The sequence below is a fragment of the Colias eurytheme genome, chromosome 5, assembly GCF_061535395.1.
Source record: "Colias eurytheme isolate Ceu_HAF_F1 chromosome 5, ilColEury1 Martin Lab GWU primary, whole genome shotgun sequence".
Lineage (NCBI taxonomy): Eukaryota > Metazoa > Arthropoda > Insecta > Lepidoptera > Pieridae > Colias > Colias eurytheme.
Window position 1 is genome coordinate 3,685,362 of NC_142984.1, and position 18,506 is coordinate 3,703,867.

Consider the following 18,506-nt stretch of genomic DNA (forward strand, 5'->3'; position numbering starts at 1 on the left):
TTATAATCTATATTTCTAAACTGTAAATGGCGTAAACTATAAAATGTATCTACTCTGTGCTTTGTTATGACGTCAATTGTAAATTATTGAAGGTCTTTTGGGTTGAAAAGTTAAAACTACCCACAATATCATTGTAAAAGTGTGGTGTCTTATAAAATACAAATCTCTTAAAATTAGTTAACTGTAATGAATTTTAAAATAGTGAAGTGTAATAATTTAAAAACAAGTTTTGCACAAGTGTTTATGCTATCTACCTACTCGTAAAAAATAAGACTTTTTTTATAAAATACGAGCCTTATTTAACACGATTAAAATACCTAGATTGATTATATGTATAGTAAGTATTAAGTTATTAATTGCTAATGCTTTTTTAATTTTACGAAATATCATCAAGCAATCTATCCAGTTGAGGATAAATACAATTTTAATACCAACGTTTGGTACCTAATAGGCGACGAAAGTACCAATTTAATTAAAAATCAAGTCAATACAGTGACACAAGCACCAAAATATATCCCTACTTAAAAATCCCAACTGATTTTATCTCAAGTACTAAATTGTGTCTCATCACTCCAAATACAATGCGGGTCGCTCTTGACCTGACTTTCTTGGGACCCTTGAATGGACCCTTAAGGGAGAGCTTATTTAAGTTAGAACCGAGTCCGCATTGTGGCCAGATCCTACTGGATACCTCATAATACTTATAATACTTGACTTTTGACGTTTGAGCCGAATCATTTGTATGCATAAGCGGCAGCATGTCAGGGATTGTGGAGCTCGTAAATGTCCCCTTTAATCCCATAGATTTGGATGGATTGAAAATATGACGTACGAAATGGATGATTATTATCAAAGTATTATATTAATGGTTGTTATTAGCTTCTTTAATGAGTTTTCAGACTTGATAAATCATTATTACGGTTTCAATTATTACTACTTTGACAATGTAAGGCATTACATATATTCTATCCATTTATCTATAGAACTGAAAGTTTCTAAATATGTTTGGTGTATATTATACTACTTTATTAACAACGATAACCGATGTATAATAAATATATATGACAGTTCATGAATAAATTTCTTATTAAATTATATTTTTGCAGAAAACATATGAATATTTAAATATACTTTACATGAATATAATTATAAATGAATATATTATTTACAGGACGGTAAAGTTTCACCAATATTGTGATTCCAACAATACATCGACACATTAATTGGAATTGCGAGGAAGCGATCCAATATCGGGTTGCAAGTATAATTTTATTTGAATATGTATTGAGCCATGCAATTATTTTCAAACGAATAGGTAATAAACGTGAAGTAAACATTTGACTTTTTCAATTAAAATGAAAGGTTGTACGTGGAAATGAAATTAATTTCGCAATTTACTTCCACAGCGTTCGTGGTATCGTTACGGTTATGTATAACTGTATATGTAGTTACAGGTTTGTTTTATATTGACGTAAGTGTAAGGGTTTTATTTTCATACCTAACTTTAATGAGATTTTTTTAATCATGACCTATGATTCAAAGCTAACGCTTTTGTTTAATTAATTTTAAGCCTATACTGCAGAGGAAGATAGTTACTCTTTCGTAGCACTGATAGAGTGAGTATAAAATGAATTGTGTAAACACTAAACATTCTTATATAATTTATACTTCGTTTACCTCTTGATGGAACTGCATTTTATAGTTAAGATTTTTAAAGAAACACAGTTCACTAGTTCCACTATTATTTCGATTTTATTGCAAACAACTACGACTAACTATTCTTTTATCTATACACCCATGATTCAATCAATACTGAACTGATATCTAGAATCAAAAATCGGAATTGTCTGTATCGAAAAACTAAAATACATTTTTCGTGTATACCATGTGCAGATTTATAAGGGCCATTAATTAAACTCGATTTCGCGTCAATTATGTTCCAGTATCGTTTTAACGGATGGCGCTAAAAGAACATGCACCGGGACTATTATTCACGACAACGTTGTTATCACCACCGCCCACTGCTTGTTAGTATGGTATCTTTAAAATGAAGTGTTAAGTGCATTTTTACGCGGCAATAGGTATTGGCTATACGTAATCTAGTTTGTTGAAGCGTTTTCTTAGCTTGTGAAATGCTTAAGTATTGTAATTTTCTTAGGATTTGCTTGATTTTCTAAATTATGTTATTGTAGTTAATTTATTAAGCAAAAATTAGTTTCATTATTTAAATTAGTTGGTAAAAATCTCATGATACATTCTTATTTTTTGCTTATATCTCATCTTAGTCATGTTTACCTACTCTGAAGACTAAACAACTAAATTTTATTTCAAAATCCTAGACTAGAGCAGCGTTATAAGTTCATTGCCTAATTTATATTTATGAGCAAACAAAGACAGAAAATTATATTGAAGTAAGTATATTATCAATTATAATACCACAAGAGCTTCAAAATTATCGGGTATTTTCCGATAGGTTCGTTGCAAACAAATGAAGGAGTCAAGTTTTTAGTCAAGGTTAAAAAATCACGAGCGCGAAGCGCGAGTGATTTTTCCTGAAAAACTTGACGACTTTATTTGTTTGCAGGGAACCTTGAGGGAAATGCCAGATAATTATGAAGCTCGTGTGGTATTCGGGGGATTATTTTTCCGTCCCAAATGTCGGCCAATAATTTCACAATTGAATTCAACCTGTCAGTTTGACGTCAACGACCAGAGAAAATTTTCAAAAAATTATCAGTATATTATATATACCATGTAGGTTGTACCACGTGACGTCGAATGGTGCAATTCTATTGGTTGATATTGGGGTCGGAAAAATAATCTATATTAAATGAGATGATATTTCTTTAGTTTATGTGTGGTTGTGTCACCTACATAGTCTTAAGTTTATCCACATGTACATCTTAAGTTTCATCAAAATTTTTCCGGTAGTTTTGGCATGAAAGAGTAAAAATCATTCCATGCATACAAAAATTCTCATTTTTTTATTTTATCGTAGCGATGCCATTATAAAGGATAGGATTGAGCAATTCTTCCTTTAAAATAACACAGGTGTAAGAAACAAAAGCCAAACAAATATAACATTTGTTTCTTCTATCCCAGCACATACTACACACAATTTGTATCTCCTGTATTAATAAAACCTAGCAAGATTTACCTTTTTCTTCTGAATTATTCTAGTGCTGTTCAAATGCACAATTTATTCTAGTACATGTAAGAAACTGCTTATAATAAAACATACGCTTCTGTTTTATGAATTCTTAGATGTGGTTTTTCGTCTATTTTTTTTGACTTACTTTATTTAGGTTTCAGCTCAGCTTCCTTGCATATAGACAAAAATAATGAGATATTACGTTTTATGAAATCCACAATGCCTACATTATATTATTATGCTACTGAGGAGGTTCAGGACTCAGGAGGATATAAAATATACTTTTTGTACAACCGAAACACTGTGCATGTATTGCTGTAAAAAAGCCACAGATAAAAAAGTTATGGTTATAGGTGAATAACAGATAACAAAAAAAAACACCAATAAATAAATAACATATTTTATGAGCACAGACTATTAAAAATTTTAATACTACAACATTTACTATAGAGATATAGGTAGGTAATATTTAAGTAATGTAAGGTCGAAATAGCTATTACTGAAAAGGTTGCTAACTGTGGCCAAGTTGTACCTGCGGTGCTTATGTATTAAATATGATATACGGAGGTGAAATTTTGGCCGGAGTTCACCTCTGTAGTGCATATTGTGATGATTATTAAAGGTATTATGTTACCAAGTGTTATTTTGGAGTATTAAAATCATAAAATCGAGTCAGTTGTTTTGGAGCCTATCTTCAGAAACAAATATAAATTAAATATTAATTATAATTTATATTATGTATAGTTTCAACCAATATGGCCACCGTGTGCTGCTTTATGTTATTTTTTTGTAACGCAGTTAAGAATTTTCAACCACTCATTCATAAATATCGTAAGTTTTCAATAATAAACTTTATTAACAACTTTATTAATAATAATTTATTGAATAAACTTTACAGCATCCAAGAGAAAGACAGACAAACCCAAGCTGAATTGACCGCGTCATTCGTGGTAATTGGCACAAAGAAAATGTTTGACACCGGTTATGAGCAATACCTGCCTATAGAGCGAGTGATCATCCATCCAGACTTCAAGGGCTGGTCTCATGACCTGGCCCTAGTGTTTACCTTCGCCAGTATGGTATCGGATAAGCCTGGGAGGATAATACCGTTGGCAAATGATGGGTTAATGACCCCCGTGGATGGGAACGTGACGGTTATCAGTTGGGGACGCTGTAAGGATGTAAATGTAAGATTTTTGGAAAGTTTATGTGGGATTCAGAAACAGTAATACTTAGTCAATTGAGTCTACAGATAGAATGCGTAACTAGTATATTGTAAAAACGATAAAAAATCTTTCCAAAAGAAACTGAAAATAATAAATATTTTAATAATACATATACTTAGCACGTGCTTCCAACATCGCCATACCTTTTTACTTAAGAGAATTAGAGCTGAAAAGTCAAGTCATTAAATAAAAAATAAAAATTCACACTTTTTATTACCAGTATTCAAGAATATTCAAACTAAAAATAATGGTACATTAATTATCTGCAATGTTATCGCTTTTCAATAAAATTTAATTAAGATTATTAATTGGTCTCTGTGAAACTTATTTTCACATTAATTTAGCAATTTACATTGGAACTCATTTATTGAAAAGTCCCTTTGTAGTCCTTAAATAATTTTGTTCTCAAAATTATATTGATTTAATTGAATTTAATGAAAAACGCTTTAAGTGACGCAATAAAAGTAAAATTATTATTTAATCCATTTAAGCTAAAGCTTCATGTATAATTTCCCTTATAACAATTTTATTTCTGTACTATATAACATATTTATTTGAGCTATTTCACAATATTATATTTTCTCAAGAAAAGTGAATCAAAAGTATTTGATAGACAAACGACAAATTTTTCAAACGTTTTAAAATTTCTGTCTAGGTATATTTAATTTCAGATATTAAAACCGAAAACCACGCGGGAATCTTGGTCCAATGAAGAATTATTGTATACAACGGTAATCTTTATTTTTATACTTGAATAAAAGTCGTAATAGTAGATATACTATGTAAATGTTTTCTTATTAAAATCAGTGCCGTTGCAGAGTAAACTAGGTATACTAATATAGGGGGTCGCGGAAGAATTCTAACAAAACCCGCGGCCCCATCATTAAAGCGGCTCGACGGAACACAGTGGGGTTTTAGTCGGTAAGAATCCGACATAACCCACGGCTCCTTCCCCGGGGGCCGTGGGTATCTTTGGAAGATTTCCCCACTATAAAAAAAAAAAAAAAAGGTATACTAATATAATAAAGCTGAAGAGTTTGTTTGTTTGTTGCTTTGCTAATCTCGGGGACTACCGGTCCGATTTGAAAAATTCTTTCGGTGTTAGATAGCCCATTTATCGAGGAAGGCTATAGGCTATATATCATATATATACAGTATACACGCTAAGACCAACAAGAGCGGAGCACTGCGGGTAAAACCGCGGAGCACAGCTAGTAGTAGATATATATAAATGTTTTCTTATTAAAATCAGTGCCGTTGCAGGGTAATAAAAAAGATTTATTTAATTTCAAGTGCGTAATTTATTTATTTATTTATTTAGCCTTTATTAATCCATGACATTTCAACACAAATTACAGCAAAGTACACTTAAGAATATAATATTAATATTTATCATGTAATTCGGATTAATGTCCTGGCCCCTTTCGGGTATAGGCCTCCTCCAATTGTCCCCATTTCTTCCTGTTGCCAGCTGCCTTCATCCAGTCTCTTCCCGTCAATTTCAGGATATCATCGACCCAGCGAGCCTTTGGTCTGCCTTTCTTCCGCTTGGCTCCTGGACCTATCCACTTTGTGACCCTTTTTGGCCATCTTTCATCAGAGTAACGGGCGATATGTCCAGCCCATTTCCATTTTAGGCGCTGTGCATGTTGTAAAGCGTCTAATACTCTGGTTTTTTGCCTGATTATTTTGCTGTTTACTTTGTCTATGGTCTTGATGCCAAGGATACTCCTCTCCATTGCCCGTTGACACGTGCGTATTTTCGACATGGTATTTTTGTTAAAGATCCAGGTTTGGGCACCGTATGATAGACAGGGCAACAGGCTTGAATCCATTACTTTTTTCTTTAGCTTCATTGAGAGTTTTGATTTTAATATTTCCTTGTTACTCCAGTATTTATTCCACGTCAACTTTATTCTCCGGTCTATTTCATCTTGATGTCTTGTCGGTTTAAATGATATTTGTTTTCCAAGGTAAATATAGCTCTCTACGTATTCTATAGGTGTTTTGTTTATCCGTATAGGTTTCCTTATGCCATTGGTTGCTACTTTTGTTTTTGAGGTATTCAGTTGTAGGCCTACACTTGCACTAGCAGCACTTAGTTCTGTTAGCATTTCCTCTAGTTGGTTTGATGTTTTAGCGAAAAGAACTATATCGTCCGCAAATCTAAGGTTGCTGAGGTTTTTTCCTTCTATGCTTATTCCTTTTCCTTTTTTGTTCCAGTCTAGGTCTTTCATTAGGTTTTGCAAGACAGCTATGAAGATTTTTGGTGATAGCGGGTCCCCTTGCTTCACACCTCTGCGGATATTAAATTCAGCGCCTAACCGATCTAATTTGACGCGGCTTGTACTTTTTCTGTATATATCTTTGAGGATGTTAATGTATACGTGTGGGAGGTTCTGATGCTCTAATGCGTCCCAGATACTCATATGCGAAATGGAATCGAACGCTTTTGCGTAATCGACATATGCTATATATAGATTTTGTTTAAATTCAACATATTTTTCTATCACTTGTTCTAAGGTGTGTATGTGGTCAGTCGTTGAGTATCCTTGACGAAAACCTGCTTGTTCGATTGGTTGGTGCTCTTCTATAGTTGGCTCTATTCTTTTCACCAGGCACATTGCAAATAGCTTATACAGTGTTGGTAGTAGGCTAATAGGTCTGTAGTTATTTATATTAGCTGGGTCTCCCTTTTTGTATATAAGGATTATCCTTGATTTTGCCCATTTGGTAGGAATTTCTTGTTGTTCCAGTATTTTTGTGAAGAGAATAACGAGTGGACCTATCAACAGATGTTTTCCAAGTAGCAGGGCTTCGTTCGGGATATTGTCAACACCCGGGCTTTTATCTTTTTTTAATTTTTTGATTTTAGACATTATTTCTTCTTCATTGAATGGTTGTATTGATGATATTTTTTCCTTTGTTTCTAGACACTTTTCGTAGCTGTTGTTTGTGATAGATTTATCACCGTATAGGTTTGTGTAGAAGTCGGAGGCAATTTTTACAAGGTCCTGTCTAGTTTGCAGTTTCTTTGTGGCTTTTTGCGTATTTAATGTCGGGATCCAATTTTTTTCTGAGTTTAACTGTTTGTATGCTTTCTTTTGGCTTCCTGAGGCTAGTAGGTGGCTTTCGATAATATCCAGTCTGTAATTTTGATAATCTTTTTTAAGTAGTTTATTTGTAGTTTTGTAGAGTGATGAAAGTTCCTTTTTATCTTTCTTAGTTTTTGAAGGTTTGTGTTGTAGTTCTATGCGTTTTTTAATTAGTTTTTTAGTTTCTTCTGATATTATTTCTTTTTATTTTTTATTGATGTAATGGTTTTTAAACTTTCTTGTATGGATGACTCTATTTTTTGGTAGTATGATTCAATGTTATCGTTAATTTCCCAGTTGATTTTTTCTACTTGATTTCTTAATGCAGAGAGATATGTTTCTTGTGATTTCTCATTTGATAGGGTGATTGTTGGGGTTGAGTCAAAGTTAGCTCTGCTTTTCTTTCGTATATCTAGAGATATTGTTCCTCTTAAGAGTCTGTGGTCGCTCGGAAACGAGAGTTTATTGATGATTTCTATGTTGCTAAATAGTTTTGGATGATTACTCAAAATATAGTCTATTTGGTTTCTTGTCTTTTTATCTGGCGTAATCCATGTCCAAAGGTGTTTTGTATTTTTTTTAAATATTGAATTAATTATTGTAAATTTATTTTTTAGAGCGTACTGAATAAGTTTTTCGCCTCTGGAATTTCTTTTACCGTAGCAGTATGGGCCTAGTATTGTACTCTCTTCCGGCTTTCTTTGTCCTATCTTCGCGTTTAAGTCTCCCAATAGGATAACTTTTTCCGATGTGAAACTCCTGGCTTTTTCTATATCATCATAGAAGGCATCAATCTCTTCTTCGTTTGCATCAGAGGTGGGTGCGTAGATTTGTATAATAGAGATTTTCATTGCCGTAAAGCGTAGATTTAGCAAACAGACTCTTTCAGATATGCCTATGTAATTATCTATGTTATTTTTGTATTTTTTCTTAATTAAGAAGCCAACTCCATGGAGTCCTTTAGATTCTCCGGTGTAGCAAAATATATGGTCTTCATCCTCAATAATGCTATTGCCATTTCTCCTGACTTCAGCAAGACCAATGATGTCATATTTTATTTTTTCTAGGGAGTATTTTAACAGTATCATTCTTTGTGGTGATAATAGGGATTTCACATTATATGTGCAGATATAGAGTTTGTGACATGTTGGAGGGTTATAGTCTAGATCTCTCGCGGTGACAAGCCGTGTTGGGAGATCGAGAGGGGGCGGCGTTACTAATTGCTATTCTGTACTTTGTTTTGAACCAGATGTTTGTGAAGGGATTTTTTCTACAACTGTAAGCGTAGGCTTTTTTAAAATATAGTTATTTAAATTATTTTTAGTCTTGTTTATCTTTGTAGGCTGTTTTTGAGTTATTTTATTTGAATTGTTAGAGCAAGTTGCCATTTCAGGGGATTCAGATAAGCTCCTTTTTTTATTTTGGGTTTTGTGAAATTCTGAATGTTGATTTTTATTTTTTAATATAACAACTTTGTCATATTTTATTATAGCATTTTTGCCTTGTTCCCTTAACATCGCTATTTCTCTTTGTAATTCTTTTCGTTTATTGAGCACATCTAATGGAAAGTCTTCTTTTATGTAGTAGGATGAGTTTTCTAACATCTTTTTATTTTTTAGGATTTGTATTTTCATCCCCATAGTAAGTAACGTAATTACAATGGGTCTGACTTTATCGCTTTTAATTCCAAGTCTTCTCACGGATTCAATGTAGTGTTTTTCGCATTTGATGTTAAGTGTGTTGTTTATGATATCTAAAACTTTTTTCTCCAACTCTTGATAGCTTGTTTCTCGCTCTTCGACTCCAAATATTAATATATTTTTTTTCCTCAATGATTTCTCAAAATTGTCAATTTTCTGTTTTTGTGATTCTAATTTTTGTTCGAGTTGTTCATTTTTGGTTTCTAAATGCTTAAATTTCTCATTTATGTTATTATTGATGGTGTCTTTGATGTCTTCTTTCATGGCTAGCATATCGACTTTTTGTTGTCTCATTTCCTCTTGCATAGTTCGCAACATCTCTTTAATTTCGTCCATTTTTATTTTAACGCCCTCTGTTGGTGTATGGCCGAATTATTCGAGAAGGCCAATAACGACCTACGACGTAGTTCTTCAAAGTTCCAATAGATGGCAATCAAACCAAGCCGATAGATGGCGCTTATGATAAATTTGTTCGCTCGGAGATGACTAAGCAATGGATATAATTTTAGGTTATTAAGTTTATAATTTCTCTATTTGAACTCAGTCTCATACGATTAGCCGTTTTTTCTATGCAGGGGGGAATCGCGTAGACCACAAAAAGTAAAGATCGGCACAATATTATTAAAGCACCAAAAAAGTTCCTTTGTTGTTATTGATAATTATATCCCTTTGTTCGTGTTTATAATCGTTCAAACTTTTATTTGAAACACTGAATTTAAAAGTTTTTAGCACTAATACACTGTGATTTCACTTTATTTTTACTTTTAAATAATATAATTACACTTTGTTTACGGAGCTAATGTTTACGCTGTCAAAGTAGCGCCCTCTCTCTCAAGTGCGTAATACCAGATTAAATTTTAAATTCTACCAGACTTTATCCAATGTCCATTGTTAATTTTATTTCATTTATTTCCAGGAGCAAACTAGGTTGAGAAAAAGATTCAAAGTGACGTCACGAGGTAAACATCGATATGATTCCAATAAAGGAACAAAGGTGAATTTAATTAAGTTTCTGATTATGAAACAATCTATTCATTTAAAACAAACCCATAAGAAAGAAAGAGCTTCTTGTACCAAAGCTACATAAAATAATTAAAATAAATCTACTTTTCAAGAACTTCTACAATGTATTATTTATTTTTTATAAAATGTCTGTAAAAAATATAAGCTCACAAAATTTTTTATAGCTCATGCGTAACATTGCTAAATAATAGAAAATAAAGGTTACATTTAATTATATCTAAAAGCAAAGTATATTAGCGTTGAGATACTTATCGTCGACAAAAAGGCGAGAGATTATTTTATACAGAATTGCTTAGTCTAACAAGAAAAGGCTTTTAGATGCGGGGACTGGGAAACTAAGCGATCCCAGCGTTGTATAAGAGACAATTTAGTTCCTATTGTTATAAATTAACATACATTTTGGTCCTATTAAACGTAATGGTGAAATAATTTCTTGTTCTGTGTTTATGTGTCATGTGTCTATAATAGTTTTGAATTAGTGTAATTTAAATTAAATAATTAATTCAAATATACATTTGCTCAGATCCTGGCCTAGATACTTCCAGTTTTAAAAACTTGGTAACCGATAAATATATCCAGTTACTAACTCCACTACGTAAAAGCGAAGACAATCCTCAAAATCTTAGATAAAAGAAAAAAAAACGTCAAATCATTATACGGTTTGATAATACTTTTGGGAGGGAAAACAAAGCGTTGTAATATTATATAGCATATCATCCCTAACTTGTAGAGTGAAGCTGCTTATTTATTTTATTATTATTTATTAAATATTATTTGTTAGTCTGAAACAGTAGGTTTCTACGAACGACCGAGAGCCCAGAAATCAACTATTATGGATCTTGGAGACGATTTGAGAAGTGAATATTCACAATGGGAAAGAACGCACATTGAGAACTCTAAAGAAAATATAGTAAGTACATAATTTGATATTTATGGTGAGCATATCTTGTCATGTGCGATAGAATGTGGATTATTATTGTATGTTACTGAAATCATTGTGATGCAAAAATAATGAATGGTTGGGTAGGGTTCATTATTATCTATACATAGTTACTTGTTATTATTCTATTTCTATACCCAAGTATATAAAACCTTTGAATTGAAGAGCAAAATACACCAAATATAAAGCTCATCTTAAAAATGTTCAATATCAATATTTTTCCGCATTTTTCACGATTCAAAAATACACACAATGTTTACATCAAAAATACGCAATTAAAAATTAAATGATAATAAATTTTGTAAATATGATGAGTGTTTAATTAAGAGAGTGAAGTGCTTCATGTAAAATAATTAAAATTATTTTGCCCTCTCAATTTATTTCATTACGGTGTTTTATTTACGTCAATTTAGGTTAAAATGAAATCTGTTGAATGTTTTTCCTGCGATAAATATTAATAAACACATTATTATTAGGTTAATTACTTCCGAAAATTATATTCATTATAAAATTAATTATTGAGACTGATCATAAAAAGGTCGTTGTCTGTGACGCCACGTGGGTAGTGTTTATGAGCGGTGGTGACCACTTAACATTTAAGGAGGCCCACCTGTTCCTTTATTTATTTATGACACTACAGTACAATACAGATTTGTCTATTACTTGCTTTAATATAATAAATCATGTTATTTCATGTCGGCAGGATCTATTATATGAACAACTGAACAATCAATCAGATTTCGACAGCACGGAAGACAAGAAAAAATGGGATAAAACGAGGGTAATAATTTTTGATTGATTTTATTATGATAAAAGGTGTGACTGAAATATTACGAAACAAAATATGCAAATCTTCTTCATTCAACATTTCGGCATTCATAAATTAAGGATACCTATTATAGTGAATAATATAACTTTTTCACTAACCATAGTTTATTATCTTATACTTATCTATTAGCCCATTACCAGCTTTCAATCCCACCTATTTATTTAAAAATAAATATCTAAATTTTATTTTACATGATTTTTAGGTAGGTATTCTAATAAAGAGCAGCAAACTGAAAGCCTCTTCTTACCTGATATTTCCGTTCGCGGATCGAATTACGATATTAGAGAAACAACCTTTAAAAGTCAAATCAAATATTGAATTTCATGAAATCTTCTCCCCTTCCATTAACAGAAAATTTATTTTATAATTGAAGTCGTGTTTTTATTATTATTTTTAGCGTTTTTATAAAAGGCTTACTCTGGTGTAGTTTCGCCCGCGGCGTGGAACCCTGCATTGGTTGCATCATTACTGGTATTGTCATACTAATTGGATCGCTCCATAGACCTATTGTGCTCACACAATGCACGATACCTCTAGATAATGAGAAAATCTTTCCCGTTAACTATCCAATAGTTTAACTGAGAACTTACGATGAACGTAGTTCAATGGATGGAAAAGTATTATTAATATCCGAGCTTTTGTTTCGCCCGGGCTAGAGAAAAGAATCAAAATTCATCATCATAACACATTCGGTAGTTTTACTAAATTGATCAACGAACTTGTCGCATCTATATGATTAGGAGATACTTTAGTAGTAAGGCATAATAAAAAAAATGAAAGGGTTTAAATAATAATAAAACACGCAAGCTATGTATTATTATAGTTAAAATGCTCAAAAACAAAGAACTTCACAAATCTTAACAAGATTCCTAACTTGAACAAAAAATGCTCGTTCAAAAAATATAACTTTTATTGCGAAATTCCTTTGTAATGTTGGCACGAAAAATACGATATTTATTCAAGCTAAAGGTTGCTACAGATACATGAGAATTGTATATTAAAATACCTACGTTGAAAGGACTTTTGAGCGATACACGGTCAAAGGAAACCTACGCGCTTTTTCAATTTTTTTCGTTCCGAACTCTAAAATAAAAATATGTACGTGAATGGGCAAGATTCCAACCTGCTGCCAGTGATTGAAGCTTATGTCTGCAACCTTTTTTCAGTTTTGTGTTATTGTTTACTTAAAATGTTATCCGAATGCGACATACGTGTCGAAAGACAAATGTAAAATATTATCCATGCCTATTCTTATTTAGTCTATGACATGAGCTGAACCACAAGCTAAACGAACCGAACGACTGAATAAAAAAAAATCGGTTCAAGTGTAATACTGCATTAAATAAAACTTTTTACTCAAAAACTTTTTTACATCAGGCAGGTCACAAACAAAAAAGAAACATTCGGTATTCCAAATTTAAACTCACAGCCTTACATAACGAGGCGGCATAAAATTTGTATCTAACATATTTTAACAGGTAGATCTGGATAAATTTCAATCCAAAATGGATATTCGTAAAATGCGAAGCTCTTATCTACAAACAACATACAATGTTCTGACGCATTACAAAAATAATTGGCGTAGAAAAATGGGAAAACAGGTGAGTGTTCCAGTTATTACCTTTTTTCATTTTGTATCAATTTTATTAGAAGAAACATTTGGTACAAAGATACGTATATTAAAACATTTCTCCGCAATAGGAATGTATATCAATATTGCCATAAATAACCTTCCCTACAAAAATTGCGATTTTATATCCATATAATTCCAAGCTACTGTTTACATTTAAATATTGGTTACTATTATACAAATTACAAATATATAAACGAGACATAGTTTTGGTTTTAAAAACAAAACATTTATCTACATCTAAAACATTTAACCCATAAATCTAATCATGAAAAACTTCACAGCAAAACAAATTAACGGTCGAAGTATTCGGTTTCATAAACGTTGCCAGCTGCAAGAAAATAGTAGAAAAAACTAAACCAGCTCTCTACCAGATACGTGAGTATTAATTTATTTTTTATCTCATTTCCATATATTCAATTAACGATATTCTTTTTGGCGCAGAAAATGGGAATGAAGTTATATGCTACGCGAGTGAAAATCGCTTCGTGACCGCGGTAAGTTTATATTGAAAACTTAACTAAAAATTCTTCTAGTATTAGAAATGCGTTAATGCTATTAAAGTGTCATTTTAATTAGAAGATAAATTAAAATAATTACTTATCAATGTATTGAAATTTATTTCTAATACTTATAGTACCTACCTAAGTAATATATAAAATAACATAGTTTTAACTAATATAGTTTGGTTACTAGAAAAATAGATCCCCGAAAGAAATACTTAAAGATTCAACGTTTATATTAAAGTCAAATCACTAAAAAGTAATTACGTAAGTATTCGCGTTATAAAAAAGTAAACATCGTAGATATTTCGGAATATAGGAATTTGTTATTGATCAAACGCCAGAAACATGAGCTGAGTCTAACGAATACAATTTATGCATTTCTGCTTAAGCTATAGGCTATTAATACATGGGCTATAATATTATAGGCTCTGTAGTATTCTTAAAACAGTAAAGTAACTTATTGTTTCAAACACAACGATTTGTGAACAACAATGGTCGATTAAAGTGAACTCATGCTTTTATAACAGAGTCGCTAAAAATTGGTATCGGCACTACTTTTTAAAATTAAATACGAAATGTTACAATATTACGAAAGAGTATCTACTAGTTACTATAAAAAAACGCCATGTGATGTTTTACACATACTAACAATTTACTTTGGAAATGATTATCATAACATTTTTGTAACATAATAAACGTGGTTTTACACACATCGTTTGCGATCATATTTCGTATGAGTGGTTTTACCTCTTTACAAAGTGAAATGTTATCGTCGCATTTACAAATTTTGGTGAAAATATAAATTAAATGTGTTGTAGCTACACTGGAATGTGACATTCGTTATTTATTCGGTTTCTGAATTCATTACAACAATTTATTTCTTTGCGTAATGTGGTACAGAGAGTTCTTTGATACAAAAGTGCAGATTTGTTACAATAAATATTGTAATTTAAAAATATTATATATATTTAATTATAAGAAATAATGCATATTAAATCACATTATGAAAACCGTAAACTACTAATTTCATCATCATCGTCATCATCATTTTCAGCCTACATTTGTCCACTGCTGGACATAGGCCTCAGTAATGGCACGCCACTGAGCCCAAAATTTACAACCTAAAAATTCTGGTCACACCCATATTGTCATGATAGATTGTATCGTTTTTTATTTAATATCATTTAATTAAGAAAAAATAAATAATCACTATAATTATAAAAACAGCATCCTACATCTGCAGCATACCGACTCCATAAAACTTTATTACAATTAATTTTAATAAATGCACTCCTTAACCACCAAACAATATGAAACGCGAAATATCCCGCCTTAATAATACAAGTTAAACTACTTAAAACATTTTTCACAATTTTAAAACATTCCCAACTCTAAACCGTGTTAAAGTTTAACGTGCGGTGCAATCTATTATACTACTTTATACGGCTAAACCTGAAATCTAGCGTAAAATTTACGAGTAAAGCATTATGTTGAAATGTACACTGTTTTGGCTTTGCACCAACAGGATTTGAATATTAAACTTTTAATGAATACATTACTTTGGGTGTACTTAAGTGTCCTACTTTCAGCACTATCATTAAGCGTCTTGAACTCAATTGGTTTAAGCGTTATTGTTTAGGATTTTGTATGGAAATATTAATTAAAACGTTTGATAAAAACTAAAATGTTTGATAAAATAAGCACGTCGTCAAGTTAACCAGTAGCACAGCCAGTAGTCACCAAGAGCTTCTTTTAAAACAAACAAAATAATTTAGTTTAACCTAAGTCTATACATTAGAGGCTAAATTTAGTTTAAAGTCCAGGAAAAATACTGTTGTAGTTAAAATATTGGAAATAATAATGTAATTTTTTTTTTATTATTTTTCAATTGTACTTTAAATATAAGAAGAGAGCGGCTGGTAGTGATTGAATAAGGCCAACCTAAGATTGTACGTAGAGAGTTGGCTAGAAGAAATTTTAATTTTATTTATTTATTTCCATGTTTAATTTAATTATCTAGCTTAAAATATTTACTAGGTACCACAGTAATTTACCAGAGACCATTTTTGCTGTACTTGTATGATTCTCGTATTAAAAAAAAATATCGACAAAATATATATTTGTTTCAAAAGAGAAATATTTATTTCGTGATCATAAATAAAGACAGTCTATCCTCTTTGAGGCCGATAGTTATACCTATAACAGCAATTAAGCTTATCCAGTGGTCTTAATTGGTTCGGAACGCTATGCGATATGAATAAAACAGTGACTCTCGAATTTTTCAAAACTTTACGTATAAAATTTATTTATGGAGAATTCGTTTCAGTGGAGTAAATTTCAGTGAAAGCGAAAATAGAATTGTGCTTTAAATTTTCACTAGAAGCAGTTACATAATTTTTAAAGAAAAAAATATTGTTCGATATTCTTTCTTCATAAAAAAGTTAAGAGCTGATCGTAACGTGTCGTAACTAACGAAATTTATGTGCCCAAAGAAGTTGATCCTATATTTTCTTGTAACAATTTGTTTTCCAATTGAAGATTACGTACGTAATTCATAAAATGTCATGAGCCCTCTTCACAATCGAAAGCATTGGCCCATCAAATGACGGCCGATCATAGACATTTGGGCTCCCTCACAGGGCTCCCTACACAATCGTGATTGCCTATATTCGCTTCCCAACGCTGTCCATTGTGAAGAGGGCCCATTACATTATCGATTGAATCTTCAAAATGGCCACCAGTATTTTTTGTATCAGTTCACCAGAAAAATTACATATTGAACCCAAATAATATACCTACATAATATAACCTAACCAAGATTATATAAGCTATAATACATACACCTACTACTAATAAAACTTAAGAAAGATATGTTATAGGAGGATTCCGGGGCACCAGCTATAAGTCATGGGCACCTGGTCGCTGTCACGGTTGGAGGGGCGGAGTCCGAAGGCGACGAAGTGGCTATCGGTATGAAAATCAGCTGCTATTGCTCGTGGATTGCGGAACATTTACCGTAAGTACCCACAATCCACATACATTGGAATAGAGTTCTTTTTGTGCCATTTATTTCAAAAACAGTAGAATATGGTAGAACTATAATACTCAGTTGTTTGTGCGTATAATCCGTGTTATTAATCGGACTGCAGGCATAAAAGAACTGAAGAACAAAAGTTAGGCTGTATTAAGAAGAAATGAAAAAATATCGAATTATAAATGTGATGAAAAAATTAAATCGAATCAATTCAGTTAGTATGTATCAGTGTATTATGTTAGGTTGTAACATTAATTCTAAATCCTAAGCAATATTTTTCATTTTCAAATCTTATTTCTGTTATTTATGAAAACGTAACGATTGCAAATATAGACTCGCATCCGACATGGCAGTAACGATTGGAACGGGATTTCTCATGACAGGCAAATGGATAGCGTTCGTTTAGATTCCAAACGGTAAATCGATTCGATAACTTTTATCGAACCAAAAACTATAATTATTATCGTATCTATGAATCATAAAATTGTAAAAGAACTGTTGTTTATTGACATAATATGTTATTTGTTTTTAAGAATAGCATATTAATAAAATATATTATGTGTAATCATGTAATTGCACTGAAGTTATTGTAAAACCTACAAGAAAGCACTTGTAATCGGTTACCGAATACCTACGTTTTTTTAGCGCAAGCTATAATAAAATATTATAGATTTACAGCAAGATTAAGTAATCAAAATGTTTCAAACACTACAGCGAGCATTGAGATATCTCTGTGTATTTAAGTGCCTATTGTAGTCATTTGTTATCCTATACTAACTACTTACTTATTAATAAAAGTTAAATAATTATATTTTCAGTGATGGTGGTCCTCTAATGCAGTGTTGCAACAATTGCTGTGATCCCGCCGTGGTTCGTTATTCTGAGCAAAATCGTGAAGAAAGGCGAAAGCGTCGGAAAAAGAAAAGGAGGCTATAAAATAATTATTTGTTTCTTTTTTTATTTTTTTATTTAATAAATAAGTACGTAGGGCTTTGTTGTATCAAAAAATAATCATATTAATGTTGTGCACAATATTTGTTATGCAAAAAACAATGTTACAACCGGCATCAGACTGAGCAAATAATGTTCAACTAGCGCTGATTTTCATCTTTGAATACATAACAACTTTTTTCGAGTGTATCGTTCGTGGGACGTCCACTGCTGGACAAAGGCCTCCCTCAGGGTTTTCCACCACGACCGGTCACCGGCGGCCTGCATCCAGCGGCTCCCTGCCACTCGGACCAGGTCGTCTGTCCATCTTGTGGGTGGTCGTCCCACGCTTCGTCGCCCAGTACGTGGTCTCCATTCGAGAACCTTTCTGCCCCAACGGCCATCGGTTCTGCGGGCTATGTGCCCAGCCCATTGCCACTTC

The 18,506-nt window shown here is 32.0% G+C and overlaps 1 protein-coding gene across 1 annotated transcript; it reads left to right on the plus strand.

Moving 5' to 3' along the window:
• Positions 1–758: 758 nt before the first annotated feature.
• On the plus strand, positions 759–18,070 carry LOC149908378 (uncharacterized). The gene is made up of 14 exons (XM_090102198.1): positions 759–779; positions 1,172–1,175; positions 1,571–1,616; positions 1,944–2,027; positions 4,050–4,338; positions 5,049–5,108; positions 10,089–10,166; positions 10,977–11,105; positions 11,839–11,916; positions 13,443–13,565; positions 13,879–13,972; positions 14,039–14,091; positions 16,980–17,116; positions 17,953–18,070. Exons 1-14 carry the CDS (start codon positions 759–761, stop codon positions 18,068–18,070), a joined length of 1,314 nt encoding a protein of 437 aa, XP_089958324.1.
• Positions 18,071–18,506: the final 436 nt, after the last annotated feature.